The following is a 27598-nucleotide window of genomic DNA, read 5'->3' as shown; positions in this document are numbered from 1 at the left end:
AGGGACCTGGGGAGTATTATGCTAAGCAAAATAAGCCAGTCAGAGAAAGACAAGTATCACATGATCTCACTCATATGTGGAATCTAATGAACAAAATAGATCCAGAGACACAGAAGCATGGAACAGACTGTCAAATGTGGGGGTGGGTGGGTAGGTGGGGATAGATTAACCAAATAACTTATATGCATATATGCATAACCCATGGACAGAGACAACAGTGTGGGAAGGGCCTGGGGGGGTGGGGGAGGAGGAGTCATTGGGGAAGAAAAGGGACATCTGTAATATTTTAAACAATAAAGATAAATTAAAAAAAAAACTACTACTGAGAAGCTAAGAAACTGAGCAGAAATTTTAGCAGGTACATAATACTAAGATAGATGTCAGGCCTCAATTCTGGTCAAGGTGAAGAAGTTCTGCTGAATATCCACACTTGCATTTGAGATCAAATAGCCACTTCCTAGAGCAAAGGCAAAGCTAAAACAGTCAGTATGATACGCCAACATTCCAGAATAAATCTTAACTCTCTTAATGGAAGAATAACATGATCCAGAGCCAAAAATTTTGAATATACAATGTTCACATCTAATCAGATAATAATATAAAATATGCTTTAAAACAAAGGGCCAAGTAAACAAAAAAGTAAGGAAAGAAAATGACAATAGAAACAACACAAGTGACTCACATATGAGTTGTCATTACAGGGCTCTATAAATAACCATGATTGTTATGCTCAAGAAAGTAGAAAATAAAGGAATAGTAGAAACCTAGAATCTTTAAATAAGAGTAAAATAATAGAAAGACAACTGAAATTAAAAATTCAAGAGACAAATCAGTCTAGTAAATCAACTAGCAGGATGGAGGAATTAAAAAAGCCACATTGAAACACAAAGATTAACAACAAAGAATGAAAATACAGTAAGGGTATCAGACAAATAGGGGGCAGTGAACGGATGAACAGATTCAACCAATATAGCTGGAGTACCAATGGATAGGAGAGAATATAACAACAACAACAACAAACGTTTAAAGTAGCCAGAGGAAAAAAGGACACATCAACCCTAGCTGGTTTGGCTCAGTGTATAGAGCGTCGACCTGCAGACCAAAAGGTCCTGGGTTTGATTCCGGTCAAGGGCACGTACCTCGGTTGCAGCCTCCTCCCTGGCCCAGGACCTGGTCAGGGCGCATGCAGGAGACAACCAATCAATGATTTGGGTTTGTCTCACATTGATATTTCTGTTTTTCCCTCTCTTCCACTCTCTCTAAAAAAAAAATCAATGGAAAAATATCCCCGGGAAAGGATTAAAAAAAAAAAAAAAAGACACATCAATTATAAAGGAACAACAAAAATGAGGAACAACTTATTGTTCAACAGGTAAAAATAAAATATATTAAAAAAATTTATTTGAAGCACTGAAAAATAATAACAGGTCATTTTAAAAAGCCTTTAAATAGGAAGGCAAAAGAGAGGCATTTACAGAAAATAAGAGATGAGAGAATTTATCTCCAGTAAACCTGTACTACAAGAAACAGTAAAGAAAATTCATTAAGCAGACAGAAAGTGATCCAAGATGAAAGTGTGGAAATGCAAAAAGGAAGACTACTGGAGCGCATGAATAATGTAGGTAAATATCAACTGTTGAAGTTTAAAACAATAACAATACTACCTGTGCATTAGTGGGTTACATATATATATAGAAATGATAAATACAGTGATAACACAAAAGAGAGGAGAAGATACAGTCAAACTGTAAAAGACTTCCTGCATTGTGCTGGTTGTAATAAAAGTGATAGACCTTAATATGTGAAGGATACATGTTTACAGCAACTGCTAAAGATATTAAAAGAAGAGAAAAATCCTTGATCATTCCAATAGAAACAAAAAAAGAGAAACACAAGAACAGAGAACATATGTGACAAATAGAATGCAAATAGCAAGATAGCAAACAAATTCAAATATATGGAAAAACTGATAACTAAATGACAAACGCATGTGTAATTACATTAGATAAAGTCCAGAGACCATTTATATAAAAAACCACTAAACATAGTCTAAATACTCCAATTAGAAGACAAAAATGTCAAACCAGAGTTAAAACACAAAACAAAACTTATATTTATAGGAGACACACTTAAATGTAAGGACAGAAAAGTTAGAAAGTTAATGAATGAGAAAAGACATATTATAGAAACCCTAAATAGAAGAAAGTGAACACTCATAAAGGAAGTACTACAAGGGACAAAGAGAGATATTTCATAACTATAAAAGGATTAGCCCAATGTGAAGGTTTAGTGATTCTTATTATGAATGCAGTAACAAAGCTTCAAAAAAGCAAGAACTGACACAAGAAGTACAAAACCAGAATAGTACTAATAGTACTCTATCTGTTAAAGAAATTGAGTCCATATTCTTAAAACTCCTATACGGAAAACCCCAGGCCTACACACATTCACTGGTGAATTCTACTAATCATGTAAGAAAAAAACAAGACCCATCCTACTTAAATTTTTCCACAGAATATAATGAGGGCAAAACTTCCCTAGTTGTTTTATAAAGCAAACATACTCTTGCTGTCAAAACTAAACAAGGACATTAGAAGAATGGAAAAACAAAGGCCAATAACTCTCATGAATATAGCTACAAAAAATTGTCACAAAATATTAGGAAACCAAATTCAGTTATACATGAAAAGGATAAGACATCATGAACAAGTGATGTTTACTTCAGGAATGTAAACAAAAAACAGAAAAAAAAATCCTCTGAAAGCCTATAGCAAGTTTCATAAATAAGGGTGAAATACTCAACTCTTTTAGTCTGAGTTAAGGAGCAAAATAAAGTTTTCCACCATTTCTAGTCAGTGCAATATTCTAGCAATGCAATAAGGAAAGAAAAATAGAGATATAAGGATTGGAAAGGGAAAAATAAAATGGTCATCACTTGCAATTAATACTTCTGTAATAGAAATTAAAAAATAATTTTAAAAACAATTAGAATTGAAAGTGAATTACATTAAATAAAAATATATAAGTCATTAAAATATACCTTAAATAAACCTAACAACTATATGCAAGACATATGCACAGAAAACTACAAAATGTTGTTGAGAGAAATTAAAGTTCCAAATAATTAAAGGTTTGGAAGATTCAAGATTATTAAGATGTCAACTCATCGCAAATTAACCTAGAGCTTTAATGTAATTACTACTAAAATCCCAGAAACTTTTATGGAAATGGTCAAGATGATTATAAAATTCATATGGGAATGCAGAACCCAAAATAGCCAATAGAATCTTGAAGAAACACAGTTGGAGGACTTATATTAACAAGTATCAATACATTATCAAACTACAGTCATTAAAACTGTGAGAAACTGGGGCAAGAATGGACAAATAGACCAACTAATGAGAATAAAGAATATAAAACAGATTCATATTTATCTGATACCCGATTTACAACAAGAGTGGCACTAATCTAGATGTGAAAAAAAACCTTTTCAACAAGTTCTGCTAATATTTATTTGATAAAAATAAAAATGGCCATTACCTACTAAAATGTATTAAAGAATAAATTCTTTAGGAGAAAACATAGAATACCATCTTCAAAAGAGATCTAAAGCATTAAGCTATAAAACAAACAACCTCTATATTGAATTTTATTAATTAAGAAAAGTGAAAAGGTAAGGCAGAATGATTTGGAAAAAATATTCTTAATATGCACACCTGAAAAGAGTCATATACATAAGATATCAAGAACTCCTACACAACAAGATAGATAATCGAATTTACAAATGAGCAAAAGACAAAGAGGATACCCAAATATAAAAGGTGCTTCACATCACTACCCATCAGGGAAATGCATATTAAAACCACAAAGGGAATTCACAATGAAAACCTCAGTCAAAAGGGTATAATTAAAGACTGAAAATAGCAGGTGCTGATGAGGATGTGGAGAGACCGGAACTCTCAAACATGGTTGCTAAGAATGTAAATCAGGGCAATCATGTTGGAAAACTGTTGGCAATATCTATTAAAGTTAAATATACATAAACTTTATGACCCAGCAATTCCACTCCTACATATGTATCTAGCTGAAAGAAATGAGTGCATATACTAGTATATGCCCATCAACAGAATTATACAGAATGTTTAGGGATGCTTTATTCAAAATAGCTAAACACTAAAAACAAGTAATAAAATCATCAACAGAATGGACTAATTGTGGTCTATTCATAACATGAACTACTACACAGTAATTTGCAATATATGATGTTTAAGAACAGGAAAAACTAGTCTATAATGAGAAGAGCCTGAACAATGTTTATTACTGGTTGGAGACACAAGGAAACTTGACTGGGATGCTGAAAGTGTTCTACACCTTATTCGGAATAACCAGGAACTTGGTTGTCTATATCTGCAAAAATTATCAGGCTTTACGCTAAAAATTTGTAGTTTATGATAGCTATGCTAAAACTTAATACATAATTTTTAAAACATATAAAAAGATAGATAGCTCCCAGAAAATTACCTGGCTATTAAATAGTCCACTTTCAATTTAAGCACCTTCTGCAGAATAGTGGAGTCTTGGATGAGATATCGAAGAGCTCGAAGACCTGCTGCCCGCACTTCTTTTGCTTCATTCAATAAAGCCAACCTCAAGCTGTTTGAAAACAGACAAAAAGTTTTGCTGTACATGTTTCAAATACACATAAAACTGTGGTACTAAATTCTTACTCAGTTGAAATAAGCAAATCTATTTATTTACACATATAAAAATCATTTTGCTGTAAGCCATGGAACTTCACTAGTGATTTTTTTTTTTAATTTCTTTACTGATTGTTATTATATACGTGTCCTCACCCCCCCACCCCTTCCCCATATTTTTTCATCTGTGCTTCCTTGGTACATTCTCACCAATCAAGAAAATGTTGAGTTTTGACCTATCTTCTGTAGTTTATTTTACATAAACAATGGGACATTAAATATGCCTTTTTTAAGTTGTAACACATGCCACTATAATCTACTCCCCTCTATCTGCCTACCTGCTTCCTCTCCTCTAAAAAAACCATTGTGCTTAAACCAGTAAGTAAAAATATTTTATAATGACAGTAGGCACAGATTATATCATTTTAATTCCTAACCATACCAAAAAGATGGTTATACTACTACTAGAGGCCTGGTGCATGAATTTGTGCATAGGTGGGGTCCAGCTGGCCCGCCCCGATGGGGGCCCATGAGTCCAGGCCGGCAGGGAGGAGGGGCCGTGGGCAGTTGGCCAGCTGGCCCTGCCCCCGATCGGGCTGGGGAGGGCTGATTGGGGGCTGGGCTGGCTGCGGGGGAGGGATGATAGGAGCCCAGATCACAGTGGTTGGCTGCCGCAGTGCGCATTATAGTCACTGGTAGTTCTGGGTGTTCTGATCGTTCTGGTCGCTGGGCTTTTATATATATACATACTGTTATGCTTCTATTAGTGGGCATGAGCAAATCAAGCTTGCCATTTAGAAGTTTAAATTGCAGAAGTCCAGGTATTTTTCAACATTAGCTTTGGTTCTTTATATTTTATAATTACAAAATACTAGAACAGAATAACAAACAAAAAAATTTTGGAAATCCTGAATTTTTCTAATGTTCAAACAACTGTTTCTATAAGATCAAATATGATATATTAAAGTATCCTAATTTTAATTTAAAATTACTAAAACTGACTAATACTAAAATCCAGAAGAGAGAAGAAACTGAACTATACTTACCAAATTATAATATCCTCATAGTTAAAACCCAATTTGTCTTCACTGTGGCCAATATCACAAAGAAGCTGTCAGAAAAACAAAACAAATATGTATTTATTACATATTTTTGTCTATATACATTACTCCTTTAGATTGAAAAATAAAATACTTTTAAAATTTTTTAAAAATATGATTCTATAGTTCAAGGATACAGATTTCTTTCTTTCGCCTGGTGGGTGATAGAAACCATTGAGCATTGACCCAGGAACCAAGAGGTCACTGGTTCAATTCACAGTCAGGGCACATGCCTGAGTTGCAGGCTTGGTCCCCAGTTGGGGGGTATGCAGGAGGCAGCCAATATATGATGTTTATCTCTCATCAATATTTCTAGCTTTATTCTTCTCCCTCTCAAAATCAATTAAAAAACATATTTTTTTAGAAAAGCAAGAAATTGTTCTTGAATATAATTATACCAGATAAGAAAACACTGTTAATGGGATTATAAACTGAAAATATTTTGTGGAATAAACTAAAAAAATGCACCAGGATCAGAAAGTACTTTTGATGATTTATATTAAAATAACCTAAAACATAAATCACAATATGCTCAGGACATCATTTACAGTAGTAAGGAACTGGAAACCAACATTCATAAAGGAGGAATCTTATGCGGCTATTAACATCAAAAAGGAAAGTACAAGCATAGGTGATTTATTTTCTTCTTTGCTTTTCTGTATTTTGTAAATGTTTACAATAAATATATATTACTTACATTATATATGTATGTGTGTGTGTGTGTCTTTATCTCAACAGTAACACTGATTGACGATTAATCTTACCATCCCTAGAAAGCTAAGTAATATTTTTGTAAATGAGGACAACTTAGGCTTACAGATGGTCATCACTTCCTGAGGCCACAAAGCTAGTAAGTGGTAAAGCCAGAAATCAGACTAAACCAGTTAGAGTCCAGAGTTCACAGTGAAAACTATTACTACAACTTCGTGCTGAAATTATTTACACAGGGAGAGAGGAGCAAAGTTGGATATTTAAAAAAGAATACTTACATATTACCATCTCACTTCATTTCTCTAGCTTCAAAAGTGGTATGAACCAAGTGTGGAGAACCTCACTCTGACTAGATACTCATTTTATACACACAGCAAATAAACTTAACTATCATTTGTACCAGAACAGCTAACTCAAAACATACATATAAAATTTGCCCATTTCCAAGGATTAGAACATACATATACAAAAATACACTTATCACTGTTAAAAACAATTTAGTATGCCCTGGGCAGTGTTGCTCAATGGTTATAGTGTTGGCCTGAACACCAAAGGGTCCCAGGTTCAATTCCCACTCAAGGGCATATACATGGGCTTCAGGTTCGAACCCTGGCCCTGGCATGGTCTGGTACATGTGTGAAGCAACCAATCAATGTGAGGTGTGTCTCTCTTACATGGATGTTTCTGTTTCTCCCTCCCTCCCTCCCATCCACTCTCTCTAAAAACCAATGGGAAAAATATCCTCTGGTGAGGATTAACAAAATAATAACTTAGTATTTATTTGAGATTTCTTAAATATTTCATATTACTAGCAGTGTCACTATATGGTACTATCCTATCTAATAAAGAGGGAATATGCAAATTGACTGTCAACTGCCACAAAGATGGTGGCGCCCATAGCCACAAGATGGTGGTGCCCAGTCCCCTCAGCCCCGCCAGAGTCCCCCAGTCCTTTCAGCCCAGCTGGGGGGGGGGGGGGGGGAAGAGAGGAGTGGCAGGCGCATGGTGTGGCCAGACCTGCCCTAAGCCCCCCAGCCACCCAAGGCCAGCCTGAGGCGCAGGCAAGCTTCAGATGGTGGCTTCCCAACTGCCCAGGGCCACCCAAGGCTCAGGTATCCAGGGCCGGCCGAGGCTTGTGCTGCCAGCAGTGGCAGCAGCAGGGGTGTGATGTGGGCATCGCCTTCCCCTGATCGCTGGGTTACCTCCCACCCCTGAGGGCTCCCGGACTTTAAGAGGGGCAGGCCGGACTGAGGGACCCCCCTCCAGTGCATGAATTTTCATGCACTGGGCATCTAGTCTATATTTATAAAAGGCTAATATGCTAAGTGTCCCTCCGACCATCTGACCGGTTGTTATGACGCACACTGACCACCAGAGGGCAGATGCCCAACACATGAGCTGCCATGATGTGCACTGGCCATTTACAAAGAAACGGCACCGCAGGCCTGGCACTGACAAAGCAATACTCGGCTTCACCCAAGTGGGACATAGGCCCCGCCCCACCCTGGAACGACACCCCACCAAATCACAGCCAACGCTGCCAAGACCCCATGGTGCAAAATGCGGCCCACAGCCCAGCCCAGTCTGGAAACGGTTGCTGTGGGTGACGTGTAATGACGCCATGTAGCAACGCCCAGCTTCCTCTCCCTAGTGACTAGTCTCCTTGGAGTTTCTTCAGCCCAGGAACACGACTTGCTTTATAGCCAGGTGCAAACATTCACACTTTAACCAAATGTCTGTGAAGCGTTTTCCTGTGCCTCATCTCATTTGATCCTCACAGAAGTACTGGAGTAGGTAGATAGGAGATTCAGTAGAATCCTATTTTCTTTTCATTAGCTGGAAAATGGAAATTTTAGAATGTTTAGAAACTTAATCCGACTGAAAAGAAGAAATGGTGGACCATGAAAATGACTTCGGGTTTTCTCACTGCACAGAATATAGTCAAACACCGCTGCAGTTAAATATTTTACCCTTTGTTCTCCCTGCGTGACCTACAAATCTGCTTCCTGTTGATATTTACTGTTATGTTGCTGACAATTACCTGAAAGAGAAGTTGGGGTGCTTCACTGGGCTGGAAAAAGTTTAGCTACATCAGAAAGCAGGTCTAATTAAGCAAGTTTGTTCTATATATATAAAAGGCTAAGTTGATTTGTGCATGTGCGATACATACAAAGCTCTTGCTGGCACCAATCGCACATGTGTGTTCTGATCTGTCATTGTCGATCATGAATTTGGTTGACACTTCTATTATAGAGAAAGGGTGAATAGCGATATTAAAATATTTCTTCTAATTAATTTCCTTTCAATGTCCACGAATTCGTGCACTGGGCCACTAGTATATTAATAAAAAAGAAAAATCAGAACTGTTTATGATTGTAATCATGGTGTTATTACTTAGATCTTGGACATACTCTAATTTATAAACTTCATAAAAAATGAAGCTAAGAATTTGTTATAAAAAACTTTGAGCTTTTAAAATGGGAAAAGTTATTTTCTTAACCTTTTGCACTCAGATGTCAAGTGTGACTCGACACGGTTAGCATTAGAATAAAGGAATCGAGAAAAAAGCAAGCGAGTGCAAAGGGTTAAAACATTGATTTATATATGTATCAACTAAATTTCTGAAGAGGCAATATTTGCATTCTTCTTCCACAGCAGTAATGAATGTTAAAATGAAATGCTCTGAAATCCTAAAAGTAAATATACAAAAGTTGCCAGGGTTCTTGTTCCAACATTAAGAAGGGTTCAGCAATCTGGAGAAAGGCTGTGTGTAACTAAAGTAAGAGTCCAGGCGTTGGGGGTCAGAGGAGCCTGGCTGAAGAAACCAAGTTCTCCTTGTCTCAGGACCCCTTGCTTTTTATTAACACAAATGGTCCTAAGGCAAGGTGGAGATATACACTTCAAAGGCCAGGGTTAGTCTACAGAGTCCATTGTCAGATTGGGGAATAGCCTACGGCTGTTCAGGTGTTTGGCCAGTAGGAGGCAATAACACATAGATTAAGATGCCCTGAGCTGTCTCGCAGAAACAATCAATTTAATGCATTCTTTTCAGGTTTGGGGAAATGCCTTTAGCCATTCCCAACAGGCGATAACATATGTGACTCAGCCCTTGTTGAGTCCCCAAGTTCCATTAACCTTTCGATGAAACTCTTGCAATTATGACATGCTGGAACTGGCTTCTGGCAAAAAGTCTTGTGCTGTCAAGTGTTGGTTTCTCCTCTACGTGTGTACTTGGTCCTCATTTCCTGAATTATCTTTTTCACACTTGCCAAATAGATTAGATTGAGAGAACATAATTTTCAAATTATCCACCTTCTCAGATCACCAAATATATGACTGTACATTTGCTCTAGTTAGCAGTTTTGGTGGAAAAGTAAAACAAAATTCAACGTTATTACTATGATCTCATAAAACACAATTTGGAAAGTATTTAGAAAGAAGTATTTTCTGCTACCTAATATCAACACATTTTAATTGCAAGAAACATTTCTGAGGAAAATGTCTACTCAATTTACAATGAAAGAGCATATTTGTCATAATCCATGTCTATTTTTCAGTGATAGCAATAGATGCTAGGGCTATGCTTTTAATGGTGGCTAAATAATGCTTTCAAGATTTTTTTAAAGAATTATAGAAGGATTTATTGATCAGTCTCAAATTAAAATACCTCTTTTGAATTGGAATTACCCCAGAGACTAAATTTTCTACACATACACAATTTACACATATCAGAAATAAAAAATTAGAAGATATTAAGAGTCTGACTTTCAATTATTAAATATTATGTTTACTTTTCATCACCAGGAATTCACCTATAAGATTCAAAATATAATAAGAATTATTTTAATACAAAATTCTTGTAGTGACTGACTCACTACCTTACTAATTACCACCTAATTTAAATAACCAAACCCTAAAGTACAAATCAAGCCTCTTAATTCTTACTTCAGGAAAGAGGCAGGTAGAAATAGCAAGTAAAGCACTGAATTGGTGAGTTTAAGCAATGGGATTTCAGCTGGCCTCACCTACTGATTGAATTACTAACTAATCCTCAATCTTTAGTAACAATTTCTTCACTATCTTAGCCATTGCAAGTAATTTCCTTTCTCCTGTATAAGTTCTTGAAATGTAATATTGCCTGCCCTATCACTGAAGGTTGTTATATTAAGAATAAATCACCGATTATGATTAGAAGCCATTAAAGACCTTGCAAAATCTAAGAATTCTTGGCATGACAGTCACTTAATATGCAAAATTATTAAACATCACTCAACACTTTTCACTGGGGTTCTGTTGCTCCCTATTCCATGTGTTTACGTGACTAGCAGTCACAATGCCTAGCTGAATGTGACCAAATAGGATCAGAGTTCATCAGAAGACACAAAGAGAGGGCTACCCTCTCTCTTTTTATGACTGAACGCTGTAAAGATGCTATATCTTAGTCATTTGGAAATTGTCAGAGAATAAAACTAACCTAAAAGAAAAGAGAGCTGAAAAATGGAGAGACAGAATGCAATTACCATTGTTCAATCCCTGGGTTTTTTGCCTGAAATTAGGATCCAACATTTGGTATTCCTTATCATGAAAGCAAATAACTTCTTTTTAGTTTAGCTCAGTTGAATTAGGTTTCTTCAATTTTTACTTATAAACCAACTTAAGCATTCAATATCATCAAAAGTCTAAAATTATGAACATAACTGTTAAATTTAATTTTTATATAAGCAAAACAACCCAATAAACTCAATGAAAATATAAAATAGAAGTCTAAACCCATCTCTAGATAATAAAAAATGAGATGATTAATAAAATTAATTTAAAAATATATAATAATCAGTTAAAACTAGGCAGTTAAATGCTATTCCCATTTTACTCATATTGCTCTGAAGGTTAAATGAATGGTTCTAAATAAGCAACAGATAGAATAACCCAAACTTTTAAACATCTTATCACAGAGTAAAATTCCACAGCATGGTATTTTCAGAGGGCAATTTAGAAGTTAATTTTAAAATAAAAAGTACAAATGCTCTTGACTAAGAAATCATACTTCGAATTCTATCTTATACAAATATAGCTATAAAAAAAAGTATATCTATGTTTATAGAAAAGGAAAGGATTCTATGATATATTGGGAAGTAGGAAAAGGCAAATTGCAAATCCATGTATCTCATTAAAAAACCTTTGCGTACACACATAAAATAGTAAATAAACTAAGCACTATATTAAATACTTCTTTTTAAGTTTTTTAATTCTCTCTCTCTCTCTCACACACACACACACACACACACACACACACACACACACACACACAGATTTATAATTATACCAGAGAAGGATAAATACTTTCTAAGGGTTCCCTCCGGAGAATGGTATTTTTGTCAGAGTGGGGAGATGGATGGGAAGCATGTGAAAAAGGATTTGCACTTTTTACTATATATTGTTCTGTACCATTTTTATACTTTATATTTAACTTCAACTATTTTTGAAGCTTTTAAAAACAGAACAAAATAAAGATTCCTTTGCAGGCTTTAATATAAATATGTGAGATTAAATATAGAAAAAGAACTTTTAGAATATACAAGCTGAAATACTTTCATCTTTAAAAACAGGTCTTTATGAGCATGTTGATAGTTTTAAAAATAGAATACTAAGATTATATTCATCAGCAGTCTGTTATACACATTACTTTATCTAGTGAAATGATGTCAGGAGGCAAGCATGGCTGTGTGACATTCACATGGTTATAGGATCACATCGCTAGCACCCTCTTCTCTCTCTTCATACCTTAAAAGGAGGTTTAAAATTCTAGAGATGAAGTCTACCCTATACAACATTTTAGCCCAATGATCTACTAAATTAACTTAATCCTAAAAGCTAGGCTTACACTTAACAAAACAAATGCTAAAACAACAAAAACTCGTATTTAAAAGGCAAAATTTTCCTAATGTAATATAATACCTTTAATTAAACACTTGTTATGTGCCAAGCTTGGGATAGAGAGGTATATAAGAGTAGAAAAATAAATATTAGCTATAACATATGTTTAAGAAACACAGTTTAATAAGGCAGTAACCAAATAATAAAAGAACAAATAAAATTTAGTAGACACATATGTAACCTGTTATGAGAATACAGAGAAGGATGACCAACTAACTCCTAATTAACAAGCTTCTTGGCATCATAATTATTTTTCTCTTTTTCTTAGTCTAAAGAGCTATTCTTATGAGATTTCTGAGAATTTCTACATTTTACTCTATAAGGAAATAACTTTTTAGGAATACCAGGTCTGAAATATGTATTATCATCATGACAAATATTAATAATATATTTATTAATCTAGCTCTCCAACAAAATGGAATTCAAAGACACATTATATTATGATTAAATTCAGTAAGCTTTATTTTGTGCTAGGCATTTAGAGAAATTTTATAATAAAGTCTATAGACATTTATTTACAGCAGTGGTTAATTCTTTCAGAATCCTAGTTGTCAAGAGATGTGAAAGGACATATCTAGGTGTCAACCTAATTATGACAGAAACCATGAATTCAAACAGGACATAAACCTCTATTAATATTTTTAATAGTTAAATCTAAGCAAGTGGTAAAGACTTATTAAAGCTGAGTGAAAAATGGTAAATAAAACTGGAAATTTAATAGAAGGGAGGGAACCCAGGAGATGCAATTTGCAACCCTGGAACAACTTTAGGTTAAAAAAGACTTGACATTATCTGACTAGAACAGTGAAGGAAGGTATAGGGGACTTTTCATCACATTCATAAAAATAAAAACATACATAGGGATATGTTTGAAATTCCCTTCTCAAGCACCTAGTCCGTGTTCTTGAAAGTTGTTTATAAAAAACCACTTTCTCATCTCTCACATAAAATAATTTTTTCATCTGTTATATAAAAATAAATGCCAGAATATTCCAAAACGTCACTAAAAACACACAAATGTACTTGCTCCCATATGAAAAAACTAACCTATTTTATATTTACTGCACAACACGTATTGACAAAACAATTTTGTTACATAGTGACTATATACTTATCCCATTTTACTTCTATAAAATTAAATCGAATCCAAGCCATAGTCCAATTACTAGATAGCAAAATTAAATAAATAAATAAATAAATAAATAAATAAATAAATAAATAAATAAATAAAAGATTTTAGAGGGTTAAAACAGTGCTGCTCAAACTTTAATGTACACAGAAATTCACCGGAGAATCTTTATTAAAAATGTAGATTCTGGTTCTGTGTGACTGATTCTGATTCTGATTCTGGGGCTGAAAATAGTGCATTTTAAACAAGCTCCAAGGTGAAGCCAATGCTGCCGGTCTGTGGATCACACTTAGAGTAGGAAGAGGTTAAAACTTACAATTATCCCTACACTTAAAATTGAGCAGAACAATTTAAATTTATATTTAGTAAACTAAAATGGAAAAATAAAATTTTCCGAAAGAATCCATTCTGGTTTCTATTTATGGCATCACCTCAAATAATAGGCATTTCAATGTTTCCAAAAGTTGGCTCTCCAGGATTACCAAACTCAAAAACATACCAATCCATCAAATTCGGGAATCTTGGCTGCTAACAGAAATCAAGTCAATATTTATTTGGGATGAGGGCCCCTGCATTTATCGTAGGCTCTGAGATCCAGACAATGGGAATAGAGTATAGGGAAAGAGAGAGGAAGTTCTAGTATTTCTCTGGAAATTATGATTATGTCTGTAAAATGCAATGCACACATACTTATGTAAAAACATATTTATCATATATCATCAAATAAAAATAAGTATAAAAAGGCAAAAACAATACATCACTATGTGTGAATAATAGTGAAAACTGGATTATGGATTTCTCAGTGCTTTTTTTTCTTTATTCTTTCCTGAACCTACCAAATTTTCTACAACAAGCATTTGAATAATACTTCCATTATTCAAATACACTTTTAAGTTAGAAATCACATGATAAAACCCTGAGAAGCATTAGAGGAAAGCACTAATACTGGGAGAATACTCAAGAATTCTTATTAATGATGGTTAGGAAGCATCCAGTAAGCATAATAAGGAACAAAGAACTGTAGATGATAATATTAATATTCAAGTTACTTACCTTAGTAAAGTTATTCAAATGGCCCAGCTTTCTCATATTTGAAACCCCTTGCAATTTGGCCACATTTTGGAGAATCTCCCTTAAGTTATCAGAAGGTTCTAGAAGAAAAGACAGATAATTTAAAAGAGTATTTTCCTAACCAAATACATAAAACATACAGTATTAAAATGTCACAACTTTGGCTTTTAATTTAAATTCTTACTCTCCATCTCAAATCCATTACTTAGGTCACATCAAAGTCCATGTGGATGAGTCATCCAATGACCTTCACATTTATACTCCACTCATATCTATGGTCCAAATCTGTGTGTCATCATCTGGATTTATTCAACCACTAAATCTTAAGTTGCAACATCCCAAATTTCACTTCTAGCTACAATATAGTAATGGACATAAAAAACACTGTCCTATTTGAACCACAAAAAAACTGTGCAAATAGGAAACTATAGTTCAAGAGACTGGGCATCAGCAAGTAAAGAAAAATGATCCCTAAGAGATGAGAAACAAGCAAGTGTGCTCTCCAACTGTCCCGGTTTACTGCCTAATCCACGCAGTCTTCAGGCCTTGCTGCTAGCCGGAGAAACCTAGGCAAATGGTTTGAGTTGAAGAGAGAGAGCTCATCTTGCAAAGGGACCCCTCAAGTAGTCAGTACAGCAATGGTTGGTGCATGTCTGTGAGTGAGGAAATTACCACTCAAAAGAATTAAAGCGAAGAGTACCTTGCATTCATACAGGACAGGGAGCTGTGCTTGTTCCTAAAACCAAATTGAGAAGTCTTAGCTCAGTGTGGGTAAAAATCAGATGTAGACTAAACATTTCTTTGACCCCATTTAACAAATCTTCAAATACGAAAGCTTTAAACTGATTCCAAGTAACTAAACTATGTTTCAGACCAAAGCTCAAGAAGATTTATAGGCAGAGAAAAAATATGAAGCATGTAACAGGACAAAATTTACAATGTTTATCATCCAATCAAAAATTATCAGGCATGCATGGCAAAAAAGCAGAAAAACATGACCCATACTGAGCCAAAAAAAAATCAATCAACTGAAAATTCCCCAGAACTGACATAAATGTTAGTACTAGCAGAAGAGGACATTAAAACCGTTTTTATAACTGTAATCTATATGTTCAAAAACTTAGGTAGAGGAGGCATGAAAGGTTTAGAAATGCTCTCAAACTACGGATGGGAATAACAGCATAACAGTCTTTATAGAAGGTAAGAACTATAAACTTGAAGACAAAGCAACAGAAAATAACCAAAATGTAACAAAAAGAGAGAGAAAAAAAGAGCATCAGTGAACTACGGGACTTCAGGCAGCCTTGTATAATTAAAATATGTGTAACTAGAGTCCTCAAAGGAAAGAAATGAGGGATAGAAATATTTTTTTAAATAACAGATAAAAACTTTCCAAATTTGATGAAAATAAACCAATAAACCCAAGAAGCCCAACCAACACCAAACACAAGAAACATGAAGAAAACTAGATCAAGCCACATCTTAATCAAATCAAATTGCTCAAAATCACTGGTAAAGAAACTCTTAAAAGCAACCAGATTTAAAAAAAAAGATAAATTACATAGAGAAAAGCAAAGAAAAGGATGACAGCTCATTTCTTGTGGGACACAAGCAAGTGAGAAGATAGTAGAACAACATATTTAAAATATTTAAATTTAAAAAATGATATAAGACATGTATAGAAACCATTCTTAGCCCACTTGCCCAAAAACAGGCCACAAGCAAATATGGCCCCATGGTCAGCAGTTTGCCAACCACTGGCAGAGACTGTCGATTTCTTCAGGCTGCCATACACTATTTTTCTATTAATATGCTCAGCACTGTATTTGGTTGAAAGAAAACAAAAACACAATCTAAAAAGAAATTGTATCACATTGCAGATATTTTATTTTATTTTATTTTTTTATATATATATTTTATTGATTTTTTACAGAGAGGAAGGGAAAGGGATAGAGAGCTAGAAACATCGACGAGAGAGAAACATCGATCAGCCGCTTCCTGCACACCCCCCACTGGGGATGTGCCCGCAACCAAGGTACATGCCCCTGACCGGAATCGAACCCGGGACCCTTCAGTCCGCAGGCCGACGCTCTATCCACTGAGCCAAACCGGTTTCAGCACATTGCAGATATTTTAGTGTAAAAGCCATTATGACTTCCTTTGAAATTTTTATATAAACACAATACCAAGGAATTATTTGTTTTGAATTAGTGTTTTCCTCAGCAAATGAAACTGTTTACACTGTCCTATTTTACATTTAACTTGCATCTGCTCACATTCTGTTCCACTGGGTGTTAGCCATGACAACCACAAATTGATCATTCATTTAATCTTAGAGCACCTCCTATAAATTTTGGATATTTTTTAACTCCAATAAAATTCTATCTAATTTTAAGTGATTTCAGAATATGTCCTTAAAATTAGTGACTGAGAGTATCTTAAAAGTGAAATGAAAACAGCTCATCATTGGGTGGGATCAGACCTCATTAAAAAGAATTGCAAGGTCACTGTTACAGGTGAGCCAATGATGTTCAAATGATTTAACTAGATATGAAAACTTTATAAAAACTTTACAATAACTTTTAAGGTAATTTAGAACCTGCAGCAATTTGCAGTCAGAATTAAGGATCTTTAGAGCGAGTGCGAAATTTACCTAATGGAAATATACACTGAGTGGCCAGATTATTATGACCACCCCCATCAGTACTTCGTTGGGCCACCTTTTGCCTTCAATACTGCAGCGATTCTTCTTGGCATTGACTCCACGAGATGTTGAAAGGTGATGCGAGGAATCTGACACCATGCCTGATGAATAGCACTGTCCAGTTTTGTGAGATTTGATGGTTGTGGAATCAGCTGCCTGATGGCTCTTTAAACTTTGTCCCACAAATGCTCAATTGGATTGAGATCTGGTGATTGTGGGGGCCACCTAAGCAAGGTAAAGTCTCCCTCATGTTCTTAAAACCACTCCTGCACAATACGAGCACCGTGGCATGGCGCATTGTCTTGTTGGAAGAAGCCATCTCCAATGGGATACGCCATCAACATGATAGGATGAACTTGATCAGCAACGATACTTAGGTATGTAGTACTATTCAGACATTGTTCCACACGAATTAAAGGCCCCAAATCATGCCAGGAAAACATGCCCCAAACCATAACACTGCCCCCACCAGCTTGAAGGATTGTACTCATACATGTGGAGTGCATGCTTTCATGCCGTTTCCGCGAAATTCTCACTCTGCCATCTGCATGATGCAACTGGAAATGTGATTCATTGGACCACATGACTTTTTTCCAATGCTCGACTGTCCAATCCTTGTGTTCCTGTGCGAATTGGAGACGTTTTATCTTGGTAACTGCAGACAGCAAAGGTGTTCGAACAGGCCTTCAGCTTCCATATCCCATACGATGCAGTGTACGGCTAATTTGCCTACAAATGTCAGGTGGTCATAATAATCTAGCCACTCAGTGTATAACCTAACCATTTTACATCAATTTTTAATTAGGATGTCAGGCACCAAACAAAAGATTGCACTAAAGTGATTATACTTACTACAATGTAATGATCTGACAGGATAGTCAAGATGATTAGTCTGAAAAGATATATACTTCATAAAGGCTTGCAGATTTCTAATTATTGCCTATTTTCTAGGTATAAACTAATTGCAGGCTTTTTTTTCAAGTACAAATCATGTAACAACCATCTTACACAATCATATTAAAAATAAAATCTCATATCTGAGTTCATTCATTCAGTAAGTATTAACTGAAAAACTATTATGTCAGGTACATTTTAGGAGGTGGGAATACATCAATAATCAAGAAAGATCCTTCTTTAACAAACCTTACATACAATGAAAGAAAACTGACAATCAACAACAATAAAAAAACAAAATAACAAAAAACATGTACACAATTTAAAAACTGACAGGTGGTAAGAAGCTAGCACTGGACCAAATGTTTGTCTAATGAATGATATAAAATGAACCTAATACACTAGAATACAGATGTTATCATTGTCAATACAAATCAAAATGAACCAGCCTTTCAACTTCCTTTCCCTCCTCACCCCCCCTCTCTTTTATATAATCCTACTAGAGGCCCAGTGCCTGACATTCGTGCACTGGGTGGAGGTCTCTCAGCCCGGCCTGCGTCCTCCATATAATAAAAGCCTAATATGCTAAGTGTCCGGTCGACTGGTCAGCCATTCAACCAATCAAAGCGTAATATGCTAATGATATGCTAAGGCCACTCAACCACTCGCTATGACGTGCACTGACCACCAGGGGGCAGATGCTCCAACCAGTAGGTTAGCTTGCTGCTGGGGTCTGGCTGATCGGGACTGAGTGAGATGGGCCGGATACGCCCTGGAACCCTCCCGCGGTTCCTGCCCAGCTGGCCAACCTCCCGTGTCCATCCCGAGCCCCGATAGTGCACCAGTGGGGTTCCTCGGCCTGGCCTGCACACTCTTGCAATCCAGGACCCCTTGGGGGATGTCCAAGAGCCAGTTTCGGCCTGATCCCGCAGGCCAGGCTGAGGGACCCCACTGGTGCACAAATTTGTGCACTGGGCCTCTAGTTAATTATAGGACCCCCCCCCACCCCCCACTATGGAAGAATTTCAAGGTTTCTTCATGATATATTAATTCAAAAGAGTATTAGGGACATTTTAGATATAAAATACTATAATGCTCATGTGCTATAATGTCCCCATGGTAATGAAATGAGATATTCCTAGTTTCTTCCTTACTGGCTAGATCAGGAGTCTGTAAACTTTTTGTAATGGTTCACAGAGTATTTTATTAGAATTTGCTGGTCGTAAGGTCTCGTTGCAATTACTCAACTTGCAGTTATATCAAGAAAGCAATCATAGAAAACACATAAATGAATAAATATGGGCTATGTTTCAATAAAATGGGCTTGGCTCAAGAGCTGTAGTTTGCCAAATCCTATGCTAGATAGTCAGAACTTAGACCAGGAAAAGTAGTGAGCAAGCTGAGATCAATGTGGCTTTTATTGGGGCAGAGAGAAATGGGAGAGGAAAAAAAAGAAATTTAAGCAGAGTTTACCTCTTTATTTCTTCCTACTCTATTTAATGTTTCCAATTTAGCTTCTCTGAAACTGTCCCAATTATAGTGCTATGTGAGAAGTCTAAAGCACAAATGAGATAATCTACTAGGATATTCTCTGAACCCTTGAAGTTTAGGAAACCCGCAGCTGCTTAAGGGGAAAGGAAAGAGAAACTGCCTTGCTGGCTATGATGACCAACCTTACAAATGCAAGGAAGCAAAGCACAAAAGAACTACTAGAATTATAGTGGCTCCTTTTCCTCTTACTGTGTAACTCCTTAGTTCCTGATGCATCTCTCTGGATGTAATGAAATAACTGAAGTCAACGCTAAATATCTAGCAATTTAATATCTTATAAACACACACACACATATACATATATATACAGAGGTACATAGAGATACACACACACACACACACACACACACACACACACACACAGAAAACCAAGAGAAAACTACAGAAAATAAATCTTTTGTCTATATGTATCTACAGACACATACACACAAAGATACACAATTGCCCCTCTGGATTAATTCTCTGTGTATGTGCACATGTGTGTACACACACTCACATATATGTATATATGTGTATAAAAATCAATTTATTTTCAAATATTTTCAAAGCATGCTGCTTTGAAGCATGCTGCAATATATTATATTATTATCTTTACCTGTTAATAAATGTACAACATATAATTGATCTTTATATAAATTTAGGTTCAAGTGTACATAGTAAATTAAGGTCCACAAACTACTGGCATACAGCTATTTGGGAGTAATGGAAAGAAAGACAATTTTGGAATGAAAAAGAACTGCATTCAAATGTAGCTTTTTCGTCTATAAACAATGTAACTTTGACTACAAACCATGAAACCTCATGCGCATCCATTTTCTCATATATATAGTGAAAATTATAATTACCTATGATGAAACCACTGTTACAAGATGTGAGGAAAAAGTTTGTCTCTGAAACAATTCGCCAAGTAAACAAACCCTACAAAAGAATAGAACAGCTATGCATAAAGGCTGAGACAATTGTGATCCACACCCAGCCTGCTAGCATTATTTAGAAGTCATACATTTTGCTTGCATAGCTACTTTCCTGTTTCTGTTTTTCTCTATGAAACATAACTATTTATAGTTCAGATCACTTCTCTGACAGGTGGCTTCTAGAAATATATTTAAGGGCTTCCCTCTCATCTATATATATAAAACCCTAATATGCAAATAGACCGAACGGCAGAACAACCGGACAACTGGTCACTATGACGTGCACTGACCACAAGGGGGCGCACGTGGAACATGGTGGGCATCGGCCACAGCAGGATGGTGGAGCAGGTGAGCGGGTTTGCCAGACCAAGGCGGGGCACCAGTTGCTGTCATGGCGCGAGCCTCTAGTGGTTACTGAAAATTCTTTGCTCCCGTGCGCCGGCCCTGCTTGAACCAGCTACCAGCCCGGATTGCCTCTCAGGGCTTCTCGCCCTGCTCCTGAGGGACGATCAGGGCTGGGAGCCACCTCTTGCACCCACTGCCGGTGACGGCCCTGCTCGCACCCGCTGCTGGCGCTGGAGCCACCACTCACACCCACTGCCGGTGCCGGTCCCGATCGCTCAGCGTCGTCAGCAGGTGCGAGCGGCAGCTGCCAGCCCCGGTCGCCCCTGAGGGCTTCTCCACCTCCTCCTGCTTCTGAGGGGGCAGCAGCCTCCGCTCACATCCACTAATGGCGCCAGCCCCAATTGCTCCGCGCCTTCAGCGAGTGCGAGCGTGGGGGGTGGGGGGGAGGTTTCGGAGAATGGACCGAGACCCGCCCCTGTGCCCACCGCAGCCTCGCAGCCCACCGTTCCTTTCAAGGTGCATCAATTCATGCACTGGGCCCCTAGTAAACTAATAAAAGAGGTAAAGGTACAAATAAATTAATAAAAGAGTAAAAGGTATAAATACACTCAATTTGCATGTGGGTTAGAAATCTGAAAAATGTTTATTACAATGCTATTTTCTAATCCTTCCATTTGTATTCTTGATTCCACATCTTATTATCTTATTCCAATGCTTCTATCATTAATTATTCTCTATTTCTCATTGATTTCAGTCTCTAACAAAAAGGCTTCTGCTTAGTTTCCCATTTTTGAAGTGATATCACTCCTTTCTTTTACCAATCTCTCTTGAGATACAAGTAATTAATTCTTTCTTCATCATCTCCTAATCTCCATCAATCAGGTGTCTAAGTCACTCCACTAAAGTTGTTGCCCTTGAGTTTACTGAGCAACGCAAGGACTTCTTCCCAGTTATTCAAACTGCCTGACTTCTCCATTACAGTACTGGCTAATGCGAACCCTACCTTCTCTACTTTGGCTTCTGTAATTACACAATCTTGATCCTCTTCATACCCATTTCTCACTGTTCCTTGTGTGTCACCCTTAAAAATTTGTATTCCGTCCTCCTTTTTCATATCCTTTAGCATTACCTAAAGCTCTATCCTTTGCCCTTGGGTTTCTCTTTTCACTGTCTCCATAAACTCTAACATATTCAATTTTTTTAATCCTTATTCAAGGATATTTTTCCATTGATTTTTAGACAGAGTGAAAGGGAAGAAGAAGGGGAGAGGGAGACATACACACACATCCACTGGTTGCCTCCTGCACAGGACCCAATCGGGGGCAGGGTATGAACACGCAACCAAGGTATGGTGCTTTTGACCAGAAATCGAACCTGAGACCCTTCAGTCCTCAGGTGGAAGCTCTATCCACTGAGCCAAACCAGCCAGGAATAATATATTCAATTTTAATCTTTGAGTAAACAGTTCTTCAAAGTTTCCATTCTGTATGTTTGGTGGTCTGTCGACCTCAAGTGTAATATGTCTTGTAATCATAATAATTCATTCTTTAAAAACACACACACACTTTCAAAAAATTCCTTCCTCAGGCAATAGTAATGTCTGATCTAGGAAACTACATCTGGGTACTGGGTAGTTACCAAATATTACTGAAACATCATAGCGTATGTATCTTAAGCACCTCCTTTTAAAAGAAGAATGTAATTTTTTCCTTTTCAATTGATTTTAGAGAGAAAAGGGAGGAAGGGATGGAGGGAGGGAGGGAGGGAGGGAGGGAGGGAGGGAGGGAGGGAGACATCGATGTGAGAAACATTTATCAGCTGCCTCCCATACATGCCTAAAAGAGGATCAAACCAGTCAATCACCAGCAAAGGTAGAGTACCCAGACCCAAGTACAGGTCAATAAAATGTGTCAACTGTGAACAAGTTATACCAATATTATAAGAAAAGTAACATACAATATACTGAAGAAGCCCAAAGAAAGAAATGCTCAATGCTGCTGCTGGGAAACTAAGATTGATTTTCTGGAAAACTTTTTGCTGACTACAATGAAGAAATTGGATTAGGAAAGGATAGAAGTAAAGTATGAAAAGTAGTTAGGAAGGCAATGCAATCATACAGGAAAGAAAATGAGAGCCCGAATAAAGGCATGGCAACAGAAATGGAAAAAAAGATTTTGCAGTTTTTTCAAAGATAAAATCATTATTATCATTGTAGATGTGATGTGAAGAATAAGGACAAGGAATAAGGCTAGGGTGTCTCCTGGGTATCTGATTTGGCCCCATTAAAGTACTGCTCTTAATCCAGATGGGAAATGTAAAAAGATGTTTAGAATATGGGTGTCTGATTTGGTCGCATTAAAGTACTGCTCTTAACCTAGACTGGGAAATATAGAAAGATTTTTAGAATAATAAGAGAATTAGTAAGTTTAAAACAGAAAAGTTTGATATACACGACTACATGGTTAAGAAGTTGAGTAAGCAGTAAATAAATTGATCTGAAACCCTCAAACTAAAACACAAATTTGATAGTCATTTATTCAGCCAAATTATATTTATCAAACACAATACAATACGCTGGGGCTATTCTAGGCACTGAGGATACAACAGTAAACAAAACAAAGGAGTCCTTGACTTCATAAAACTTACATTCTAGGGAGACAAACAATAAATAATATTGTAATGGCAGTAGAGGCAAGGGCTATGGAAAAACAACAATATAGAAGAATGTTAAGTGATAGATATGGGGGCTACTTTAGATAGAATGATCAAAGAAGGCCTCACTGGTAAGTGCTATTTGAGCAGAGAAAGCTAATGAAGGGAGCAAGGCTACATATATTGGGGGAAGAACGATCCAGACAGAATGCAACTGACATACAAAAGCCCTGAAAAAAGAATACAAGTAGCAATGATTGGCAAGGAGGCTGCTCTACCAAATACAGTGACAAGAGGACAAGAGTTAGGAAATGAGAATAGTTGTAGAGGTAGCCAGGGACTAGATTATAATGGCAGTTATCCCAAATAATGACAATATTTCTTAGAAAAATTGTCTTGTCACACATTCTAGTATTTAATACAGTTCTGAGAATATAGCAGGTGCTCAAATATTTTTTTTTCAAATTAATGAGTGAATGAATTATATTTGAGCCCAATTTGTGTTCTACCATTTCCCGAACTCTAATTCATCCCCAAAGGACAAACCAAAAAGTAATTTAAAGGACTACATTATAAGCTTTAGTAATCATCAAAAGTAGAATTTTTAAAATGTTGTGAACAGTGACATCACACTAGAATTAGTACATGCCCTTCAAAAGAGACTGCACAGAAGGAAACATCTACTTCAAAATATAATATCAAACTGGACTTTTGCTAAAACAGCACTTCATTCGACAAACCCTTAACATTTTGTAAATAATCAAAATATATTTCAGACCAAGTTCTGATCGTATTTAACAGCCAACAGTTTACAATACTACTTCAGTTCTACGCTAGGAAAAATCATGTAAAACACTTGGGGAAAAAAAGATATATCAGTATGTACAAGAGCAATAGCAATGTAATCTTGAAAAACATACTTAAAAATATAGATGTACTGCATTTTGGCATTCCTTAACTAATAGAATTAAATAAGCAATCATTCAAAATTCACTACTCAAAATAAGTATTCTTTTGATAGCTAGTAATTCATACTGGTTTAAACTGCTCAGTGAAATAAATATTCTAGACTCAGAATCTGCAAGCATCTTTCAAGGTTATTAAATGTTCTCACCCTTAGAGAATTCTGAACTCATTCCTTTACATACTTCCGAAGTGTAAATACATAAATATTTAAAATTTGAACCAGGGTGGGGCAAAAGTAGGTTTACATATGTTTGTATGGAAAAGAATCTTCTATACTAATAAAAGGGTAATATGCTAATTAAACCGGATGTCTTCTGGACGACCATCCAGACATCCTTCCTAACAAAGCTGGGCCGAGGCAAAGCCGCCCATCCGCGGTCCCCGGGCGCCAGCGCCTGCCCCTGCGGCCCGAGAGAGGGAGAAGCCACCCGCCCCATGGTCCCGAGCACCTGCGGCTGCGGACCAGGCGAAGCCGCCTGCCCACCGTCCCCTGCATCTGCGGGCTGGCCCAGGCGAAACTGGCCCGGGTCCTGGGTGCCTGCAGGAGGGAAGTGGGAGGAAAGCCCAGGTCCCAGGTGCCTGGGGCTGGCCGGAAGAGGAAATCCTGGGTCCCAGGTGTGGGGCCGAGGCAGAGGCGGTTAGGGGCGATGAGGCCAGCAGGGGAGCAGTTAGGGGCAATCAGGCCAGCAGAGGAGCAGTTAGGGGCGATTAGGCAGGCAGGCAGAGGTGGTTAGGGGCAATCAGGCAGGCAGGCAGAGGGGTTGGGGCGATCAGGCAGGCAGGCAGACGAGCAGTTAGGAGCCAACAGTCCCAGATAGCGAGAGGCATGTCCAACTGTCAATTTAGGCCCAATCCCGCAGTTGGACATCCCCCGAGGGGTCCTGGATTGGAGAGGGTGCAGGCCGGGCTGAGGGATCCCCCCCCCCCCCCCCCCCGTGCACGAATTTCATGCGCTGGGCCTTTAGTACAATAAATAATAATACAAGAATAAACTTCATTTCGCATACTCACAACTATAAACCTACTTTTGCCCCAGCCTGTATTTAAAATGAAGTAAATATTAATATACGTTTTTTATTATTACTTTAAATGTTTTTATTGATTTTTTTAGAAAGAGACGAAGGAGGGAGAGAAACATAGATCAGCTGCCTCCCATACATAATAGACCTGGGAATGAAACTGCCACCCAGGTTATGTGCCCTGACTTGGAATGGAACGGTCAACCTTAATAATTTAAAAATATTAGCACAGGATGATGCTAATATTTTTAAATTAACAACACTCAGAAAATGCACTTCCTCAGAAATTTCTTCTCCCTCATCAGAAAGTGAATATTTTAATTTCACTTTTACATTTACTCTTGCCTCTGCATACTGAAATAAAATGTTCTTTATTCTACTAATCTATGCTAAGCACATGTTGCCAAGTTGCTTTCAAGTATTTAATCAATTTTATGCAGTACTCATCCTCTAATTTCTTGGGGATAAACACAAAGAGATGGGCAGTGGAATCTTTTTCTATCAAAGAATCACCAACTAAAAATCAATGAAGGATTAAGTTTAAGAAAAAAAAACTTGAATAATTAAATTTTCTTTCAAGTCAAGGAACAGAAAACTATAATGTACAGCCAAAGAAAATGTAGCATGTCCTATTATTGAGCTCCTAAGAAAGGTAAGACATTTAAACATATATGTTCTTTTAAGGAGAAGCATCTCTGTTTTGTGTTCTAACAACTTTTCAACTCTGATGTACTTTTAAAACTACATGTTGTAAATCTAACATATTAACACACTGATATCACCTCATTAGCATATTATTATCCATACTAGTGACCCGGTGCATGAAATTAGTTCACATTAAAAGGGTATTAATTAGAGGAAATAATTTAATATTGCTATTTGCCCTTTCTCTATAATAGAAGTGTCAGAGATGAAAGATAATTAGTAAAATGTATATGAAAGCCATACTCCTACCAGAGTCTGGGGCACACCAGGGGCCCAGAGTCAAGTCCCCGCTCAGCCACATGCACCTCAAAATCGCGTGAGACCCAAACCCGGCCTGCCCCCCCAATGGGCTAGATCCAGACACAGCCAGTCCCACCCTTGTCAAGCCCTGCTGGGCAGGGGGCGTAACCTTAGGTCCCCTGGCCTGGTGCCAGGACAGGGGGCATGGCCTGAGGTCCCCCAGCCCAGACTGGGGCAGGGGGCATGCCTTGAGGTCCTCCATCAAGCCCCACCAGGTGGGGGACACGGCCTGAGATGCCCTTTCAAGCCCCGCTGGGTAGGGGGCATGGCCTGGAGGTCCCCTGTCAAGCCCCACCAGGTGGGGGGTGCGCAGCCTCAGGTCCCCCAGCCCAGCACCAGGAGGGGGGTGCAGTCTCAGGTCCCCCATCAAGCCCCGCTGCGCGGGGGCGTGGCCTGAGTTCCCCTGACCCAGCACTGGGGGTGCACCTTGAGGTCCCCCGTCAAGCCCTGCTGGGTGGGGGCCACGGCCTGATGTCCCCTGTCAAGCCCAGCCAGGCAGGGTGGCGCAACCTCAGGTCGCCTGGCCCGGTGCTGGGGCGGGGGAGGGCATAGCCTCAGGTCCCTGCTGATGGCTCGTTAAGGCTCCTTATGGGAACTTGGCCTCAGCTGTGAGTGCAGCCATCTTTGTAACAGAGTGATGGTCAATTAGCATATTCCCTCTTTGATAGGACTAAAGGCCCAGTGCATGAATTCATGCATGGGTGGGGTTGCTCGGCCTGGCCAGTGATCAGGCCGATCGAGGCCGTGGGAGGTTGGCTGACCAGAGAGGGGCCGCAGGAGGTTCCAATCAGGGCCATCGGGACTGGCCGGCTGGGGAAAGGGGCCATGGGAGGTTGGCCGGCCGGGGGGAGGGGCCATGGGAGGTTGGCTGTAGGAGCGCACTGACCACCAGGGGGCAGCTCCTGT

At 37.8% G+C, this 27598-nt stretch overlaps 1 protein-coding gene across 3 annotated transcripts in view; it reads right to left on the bottom strand.

The window, feature by feature from the left end:
• The window catches only part of RICTOR (RPTOR independent companion of MTOR complex 2), a 94771-nt gene that overhangs the window by 52206 nt on the left and 14967 nt on the right, over positions 1–27598 (bottom strand). For 2 of the 3 annotated variants that reach the window (XM_079790668.1, XM_079790669.1), the window contains exons 3-5: positions 14625–14722; positions 5744–5808; positions 4522–4653 (exon numbers count right to left, since the gene is read on the bottom strand). In XM_079790668.1, coding sequence (XP_079646794.1) covers positions 4522–4653; positions 5744–5808; positions 14625–14722 — 295 coding nt within the window. Of the gene's footprint in view, positions 1–4521; positions 4654–5743; positions 5809–14624; positions 14723–15342; positions 15368–27598 lie in introns of those variants that run through there. The other variant, XM_079790670.1, reaches the window with a different exon arrangement.

Source organism: Cnephaeus nilssonii (genome assembly GCF_951640355.1).
Source record: "Cnephaeus nilssonii genome assembly, chromosome: 2".
Taxonomy (NCBI): Eukaryota; Metazoa; Chordata; class Mammalia; order Chiroptera; family Vespertilionidae; genus Cnephaeus; species Cnephaeus nilssonii.
The sequence above is the reverse complement of the archived record's forward strand: the minus strand, read 5'-3'. Positions and strand labels throughout refer to the sequence as shown.